The sequence below is a fragment of the Schistocerca gregaria genome, chromosome 5 (genome assembly GCF_023897955.1).
Source record: "Schistocerca gregaria isolate iqSchGreg1 chromosome 5, iqSchGreg1.2, whole genome shotgun sequence".
In the NCBI taxonomy this organism is placed as follows: Eukaryota; Metazoa; Arthropoda; class Insecta; order Orthoptera; family Acrididae; genus Schistocerca; species Schistocerca gregaria.
This window is the reverse complement of record NC_064924.1, coordinates 672,716,399-672,723,674: the sequence shown is the minus strand read 5'-3', so window position 1 is coordinate 672,723,674 and position 7,276 is coordinate 672,716,399. Positions and strand designations below refer to the sequence as shown.

The 7,276-nt window shown below is 48.4% G+C and overlaps 2 protein-coding genes across 2 annotated transcripts; both read right to left on the bottom strand.

Annotated features, from left to right (window-relative positions):
- Nucleotides 1–2,782: 2,782 nt before the first annotated feature.
- LOC126273444 (uncharacterized) lies at nucleotides 2,783–3,625 on the bottom strand. The gene has a single exon (XM_049976998.1). The coding sequence runs from the start codon at nucleotides 3,623–3,625 to the stop codon at nucleotides 2,783–2,785; it is 843 nt and encodes a 280-aa protein (XP_049832955.1).
- Nucleotides 3,626–5,536: 1,911 nt separating this feature from the next.
- Nucleotides 5,537–7,195, bottom strand: LOC126273443 (uncharacterized). The gene has a single exon (XM_049976997.1). It carries the CDS (start codon nucleotides 7,193–7,195, stop codon nucleotides 5,537–5,539), a length of 1,659 nt encoding a protein of 552 aa, XP_049832954.1.
- Between the last annotated feature and the right edge of the window lie 81 nt (nucleotides 7,196–7,276).

The window sequence follows — 7,276 nt, the reverse complement described above, 5'->3', positions numbered from 1 at the left end:
TCATTTGACAAGTTTCACTGCAGCTCAGTGAGACGAAGTCGAAGCTCTGAGTCACTTGACAAGTTACAATGCAGCTCAGTGAGCCGAAGTCGAAGCTCTGAGTCACTTGACAAGTTACACTGCAGCTCAGTGAGCCGAAGTCGAAACTCTGAGTCATTTGACTAGTTACACTGTAGCTCAGTGAGCCGTATTCGAAGCTCTGAGTCTTTTGACAAGTTACACTGCAGCTCAGTGAGACGAAGTCGAAGCTCTGAGTCATTTGACAAGTTACACTGCAGCTCAGTGAGCCGAAGTCGAAGCTCTGAGTCACTTGACAAGTTACACTACAGTTCAGTGAGACGAAGTCGAAGCTCAGAGTCACTTGACAAGTTACACTGCAGCTCAGTGAGCCGAAGTCGAAGCTCTGAGTTACTTGACAAGTTACACTGCAGCTCAGTGAAACGAAGTCAAAGCTCTGAGTCACTTGACAAGTTACACTGCAGCTCAGTGAGCCGAAGTCGAAGCTCTGAGTCACATGACAAGTTACACTGCAGCTCAGTGAGACGAAGTCGAAGCTCTGAGTCACTTGAAAAGTTACACTGCAGCTCAGTGAGCCGAAGTCATTGCTCTGAGTCATTTGACAAGTTACACTGCAGCTTAGTGAGGCACAGTCGAAGCTCTGAGTCACTTGACAAGTTACACTGCAGCTCAGTGAGCAGAAGTCGAAGCTCTGAGTCACTTGTCAAGTTACACTGCAGCTCAGTGAGCCGAAGTCGAAGCTCTGAGTCACTTGACAAGTTACACTGCAGCTCAGTGAGCCGAAGTCGAATCTGTGGGTCACTTGACAAGTTACACTGCAGTTAAGTGAGCCGCAGCGGAAGCTCTGAGTCACTTGATAAGTTACACTGCAGCTCAGTGAGCCGAAGTCGAATCTCTGAGTCACTTGACAAGTTACACTGCAGCTCAGTGAGACGAAGTCGAAGCTCTGAGTCATTTGACAAGTTACACTGCAGCTCAGTGTGACGAAGTCGAAGCTCTGAGTCACTTGACAAGTTACACTGCAGCTCAGTGAGCCGAAGTCGAAGCTCTGAGTCACTTGACAAGTTACACTGCAGCTCAGTGAGCTGAAGTCGAAGCTGTGAGTCACTTGACAAGTTACACTACAGTTAAGTGAGCCGCAGTGGAAGCTCTGAGTCGCTTGATGAGTTACACTGCAGCTCAGTGAGCCGAAGTCGAAGCTCTGAATCACTTGACAAGTTATACTGCAGCTCAGTGAGCAAAAGTCGAAGCTCTGAGTCACTTGACAAGTTACACTGCAGCTCAGTGAGCAGAAGTCGAAGCTCTGAGTCACTTGACAAGTTACACTGCAGCTCAGTGAGACGAAGTCGAAGCTCTGAGTCATTTGACAAGTTACACTGCATCTCAGTGAGCCGAATTCGAGGCTCTGAGTCACTTGACAAGTTTCACTGCAGCTCAGTGAGCCGAAGTCGAAGCTCTGAGTCACTTGACAAGTTACACTGCATCTCAGTGAGCCGAATTCGAGGCTCTGAGTCACTTGACAAGTTTCACTGCAGCTCTGTTAGACGAAGTCGAAGCTCTGAGTCATTTGACTAGTTACACTGTAGCTCAGTGAGCCGAAGTCGAAGCTCTGAGTCATTTGACAAGTTACACTGCAGCTCAGTGAGACGAAGTCGAAACTCTGTGTCATTTGACAAGTTACACTGCAGCTCAGTGAGCCGAAGTCGAAGCTCTGAGTCACTTGACAAGTTACACTGCAGCTCAGTGAGGCACAGTCGAAGCTCTGAGTCACTTGACAAGTTACACTGCAGCTCAGTGAGCAGAAGTCGAGGCTCTGAGTCACTTGTCAAGTTACACTGCAGCTCAGTGAGCCGAAGTCGAAGCTCTGAGTCACTTGACAAGTTACACTGCAGCTCAGTGAGCCGAAGTCGAAGCTGTGAGTCACTTGACAAGTTACACTGCAGTTAAGTGAGCTGCAGTGGAAGCTCTGAGTCACTTGATAAGTTACACTGCAGCTCAGTGAGCCGAAGTCGAATCTCTGAGTCACTTGACAAGTTACACTGCAGCTCAGTGAGACGAAGTCGAAGCTCTGAGTCATTTGACAAGTTACACTGCAGCTCAGTGAGACGAAGTCGAAGCTCTGAGTCACTTGACAAGTTACACTGCAGCTCAGTGAGCCGAAGTCGAAGCTCTGAGTCACTTGACAAGTTACACTACAGCTCAGTGAGCCGAAGTCGAAGCTGTGAGTCACTTGACAAGTTACACTGCAGTTAAGTGAGCCGCAGTGGAAGCTCTGAGTCGCTTGATGAGTTACACTGCAGCTCAGTGAGCCGAAGTCGAAGCTCTGAATCACTTGACAGGTTATACTGCAGCTCAGTGAGCAAAAGTCGAAGCTCTGAGTCACTTGACAAGTTACACTGCAGCTCAGTGAGCAGAAGTCGAAGCTCTGAGTCACTTGACAAGTTACACTGCAGCTCAGTGAGACGAAGTCGAAGCTCTGAGTCATTTGACAAGTTACACTGCATCTCAGTGAGCCGAATTCGAGGCTCTGAGTCACTTGACAAGTTTCACTGCAGCTCAGTGAGCCGAAGTCGAAGCTCTGTGTCACTTGACAAGTTACACTGCATCTCAGTGAGCCGAATTCGAGGCTCTGAGTCACTTGACAAGTTTCACTGCAGCTCAGTGAGCCGAAGTCGAAGCTCTGAGTCACTTGACAAGTTACACTGCAGCTCAGTGAGCCGAAGTCGAAGCTCTGAGTCATTTGACAAGTTACACTGCAGCTCTATTAGACGAAGTCGAAGCTCTGAGTCATTTGACTAGTTACACTGTAGCTCAGTGAGCCGAAGTCGAAGCTCTGAGTTATTTGACAAGTTACACTGCAGCTCAGTGAGACGAAATCGAAACTCTGTGTCATTTGACAAGTTACACTGCAGCTCAATGAGCCGAAGTCGAATCTCTGAGTCTTTTGACAAGTTACACTGCAGCTCCGTGAGCTGAGGTCGAAGCTCTGAGTCATTTGACAAGTTACACTGCAGCTCAGTGAGCCGAAGTCGAAGCTCTGAGTCACTTGACAAGTTACACTGCAGCTCAGTGAGCCGAAGTCGAAGCTCTGAGTCATTTGACTAGTTACACTGTAGCTCAGTGAGCCGAATACGAAGCTCTGAGTCTTTTGACAAGTTACACTACAGCTCAGTGAGACGAAGTCGAAGCTCTGAGTCACTTGACAAGTTACACTGCAGCTCAGTGAGCCGAAGTCGAAGCTCTGAGTCACTTGACAACTTACACTGCAGCTCAGTGAAACGAAGTCGAAGCTCAGAGTCACTTGACAAGTTACACTGCAGCTCAGTGAGCCGAAGTCGAAGCTCTGAGTCACTTGACAAGTTAAACTGCAGCTCAGTGAGCCGAAGTCGAAGCTCTGAGTCATTTGACAAGTTACACTGCAGCTCAGTGAGCAGAAGTCAAAGCTCTGAGTCACTTGACAAGTTACCCTGCAGCTCAGTGAGCCAAAGTCGAAGCTCTGAGTCACTTGACAAGTTACACTGCAGCTCAGTGAGCAGAAGTCGAAGCTCTGAGTCATTTGACAAGTTACACTGCACCTCAGTGAGCCAAAGTCGAAGCTCTGAGTCATTTGACAAGTTACACTGCAGCTCAGTGAGCCGAAGTCAAACCTCTGAGTCACTTGACAAGTTACACTGCAGCTCAGTGAGCCGAAGTCGAAGCTCTGAGTCACTTGACAAGTTACACTGCAGCTCAGTGAGCCGAAGTCGAAGCTTTGAGTCACTTGACAAGTTACACTGCAGCTCAGTTAGCCGAATTCGAAGCTCTGAGTCACTTGACAAGTTACACCGCAGTTCAGTGAGCCGCAGTCGAAGCTCTGAGTCAGTTGACAGGTAACACTGCAGCTCAGTGAGCCGAAGTCGAAGCTCTGAGTCACTTGACAAGTTACACTACAGCTCAGTGAGCCGAAGTCAAAGCTCTGAGTCACTTGACAAGTTACACTGCAGCTCAGTGAGACGAAGTCGAAGCTCTGAGTCACTTGACAAGTTACACTGCAGCTCAGTGAGACGACGTCGAAGCTCTGAGTCGCTTGTCAAGTTACACTGCAGCTCAGTGAGACGAAGTCGAAGCTCTGAGTCACTTGACAAGTTACACTGCAGCTCAGTGAGCCGAAGTCGAAGCTCTGAGTCACTTGACAATTTACACTGCAGCTCAGTGAGCCGAAGTCGAAGCTCTGTGTCATTTGACAAGTTACACTGCAACTCAGTGAGCCGAAGTCGAAGCTCTGAGTCACTTGACAAGTTACACTGCAGCTCAGTGAGCCGAAGTCGAAGCTCTGAGTCTTTTGACAAGTTACACTGCTTCTCAGTGAGCCGAAGTCGAAGCTCTTAGTCATTTGACAAGTTACACTGCAGCTCAGTGTGACGAAGTTGAAGCCCTGAGTCACTTTACAAGTTACACTGCAGCTCAGTGAGACGAAGTCGAAACTCTGTGTCATTTGACAAGTTACACTGCAGCTCAATGAGCCGAAGTCGAATCTCTGAGTCATTTGACAAGTTACACTGCAGCTCCGTGAGCTGAGGTCGAAGCTCTGAGTCCTTTGACAAGTTACACTGCAGCTCAGTGAGCCGAAGTCGAAGCTCTGAGTCATTTCACAAGTCACACTGCAGCTCAGTGAGCCTAAGTCGAAGCTCTGAGTCACTTGACAAGAAACACTGCAGCTCAGTGAGACGAAGTCGAAGCTCTGAGTTATTTGACAAGTTTCACTGCAGCTCAGTGAGACGAAGTCGAAGCTCTGAGTCACTTGACAAGTTACACTGCAGCTCAGTGAGCAGAAGTCGAAGCTCTGAGTCACTTGACAAGTTACACTGCAGCTCAGTGAGCCGAAGTCGAAGCTCTGAGTCACTTGACAAGTTACACTGCAGCTCAGTGAGCCGAAGTCGAGGCTCTGAGTCATTTGACTAGTTACACTGTAGCTCAGTGAGCCGTATTCGAAGCTCTGAGTCTTTTGACAAGTTACACTGCAGCTCAGTGAGACGAATTTGAAGCTCTGAGTCATTTGACAAGTTACACTGCAGCTCTGTGAGCCGAAGTCGAAGCTCTGAGTCAATTGACAAGTTACACTACAGCTCAGTGAGACGAAGTCGAAGCTCTGAGTCACTTGACAAGTTACACTGCAGCTCAGTGAGCCGAAGTCGAAGCTCTGAGTCACTTGACAAGTTAAACTGCAGCTCAGTGAAACGAAGTCAAAGCTCTGAGTCATTTCACAAGTCACACTGCAGCTCAGTGAGCCGAAGACGAAGCTCTGAGTCATTTGACAAGTTACACTGCAGCTCAGTGAGACGATGTCGAAGCTCTGAGTCACTTGAAAAGTTACACTGCAGCTCAGTGAGCCGAAGTCATTGTTCTGAGTCATTTGACAAGTTACACTGCAGCTCAGTGAGGCGCAGTCGAAGCTCTGAGTCACTTGACAAGTTACACTGCAGCTCAGTGAGCAGAAGTCGAAGCTCTGAGTCACTTGACAAGTTACACTGCAGCTCAGTTAGCCGAATTCGAAACTCTGAGTCACTTGACAAGTTACACCGCAGTTCAGTGAGCCGTAGTCGAAGCTCTGAGTCAGTTGACAAGTAACACTGCAGCTCAGTGAGCCGAAGTCGAAGCTCTGAGTCACTTGACAAGTTACACTACAGCTCAGTGAGCCGAAGTCAAAGCTCTGAGTCACTTGACAAGTTACACTGCAGCTCAGTGAGAAGAAGATGAAGCTCTGAGTCACTTGACAAGTTACACTGCAGCTCAGTGAGCCGAAGTCAAAGCTCTGAGTCACTTGACAAGTTACACTGCAGCTCAGTGAGATGAAGTCGAAGCTCTGTGTCATTTGACAAGTTACACTGCAGCTCAGTGAGCAGAAGGCGAAGCTCTGAGTCACTTGACAAGTTACACTGCAGCTCCGTGAGCTGAGGACGAAGCTCTGAGTCATTTGACAAGTTACACTGCAGCTCAGTGAGACGACGTCGAAGCTGTGAGTCACTTGACAAGTTACACTGCAGCTCAGTGAGACGAATTCGAAGCTCTGAGTCACTTGACAAGTTACACTGCAGCTCAGTGAGCCGAAGTCGAAGCTCTGAGTCACTTGACAATTTACACTGCAGCTCAGTGAGCCGACGTCGAAGCTCTGTGTCATTTGACAAGTTACACTGCAACTCAGTGAGCCGAAGTCGAAGCTCTGAGTCACTTGACAAGTTACACTGCAGCTCAGTGAGCAGAAGTCGAAGCTCTGAGTCACTTGACAAGTTACACTGCAGCTCAGTGAGCCGAAGTCGAAACTCTGAGTCATTTGACTAATTACACTGTTGCTCAGTGAGCCGTATTCGAAGCTCTGAGTCTTTTGACAAGTTACACTGCAGCTCAGTGAGAAGAAGTCGAAGCACTGAGTCATGTGACAAGTTACACTGCAGCTCAGGGAGCCGAAGTCGAAGCTCTGAGTCATTTCACAAGTCACACTGCAGCTCAGTGAGACGAAGTCGAAGCTCTGAGTCACTTGACAAGAAACACTGCAGCTCAGTGAGACGAAGTCGAAGCTCTGAGTCATTTGACAAGTTTCACTGCAGCTCAGTGAGACGAAGTCGAAGCTCTGAGTCACTTGACAAGTTACAATGCAGCTCAGTGAGCCGAAGTCGAAGCTCTGAGTCACTTGACAAGTTACACTGCAGCTCAGTAAGCCGAAGTCGAAACTCTGAGTCATTTGACTAGTTACACTGTAGCTCAGTGAGCCGTATTCGAAGCTCTGAGTCTTTTGACAAGTTACACTGCAGCTCAGTGAGACGAAGTCGAAGCTCTGAGTCATTTGACAAGTTACACTGCAGCTCAGTGAGCCGAAGTCAAAGCTCTGAGTCACTTGACAAGTTACACTACAGTTCAGTGAGACGAAGTCGAAGCTCAGAGTCACTTGACAAGTTACACTGCAGCTCAGTGAGCCGAAGTCGAAGCTCTGAGTCACTTGACAAGTTACACTGCAGCTCAGTGAAACGAAGTCAAAGCTCTGAGTCACTTGACAAGTTACACTGCAGCTCAGTGAGCCGAAGTCGAAGCTCTGAGTCACATGACAAGTTACACTGCAGCTCAGTGAGACGAAGTCGAAGCTCTGAGTCACTTGAAAAGTTACACTGCAGCTCAGTGAGCCGAAGTCATTGCTCTGAGTCATTTGACAAGTTACACTGCAGCTTAGTGAGGCACAGTCGAAGCTCTGAGTCACTTGACAAGTTACACTGCAGCTCAGTGAGCA

Coding starts and splice junctions, on each gene's coding strand:
- LOC126273444 (XM_049976998.1), bottom strand. CDS start 3,625: ATGACTCAGAGCTTCGACTTTGGCTCACTGAGGTGCAGTGTAACTTGT.
- LOC126273443 (XM_049976997.1), bottom strand. CDS start 7,195: ATGACTCAGAGCAATGACTTCGGCTCACTGAGCTGCAGTGTAACTTTT.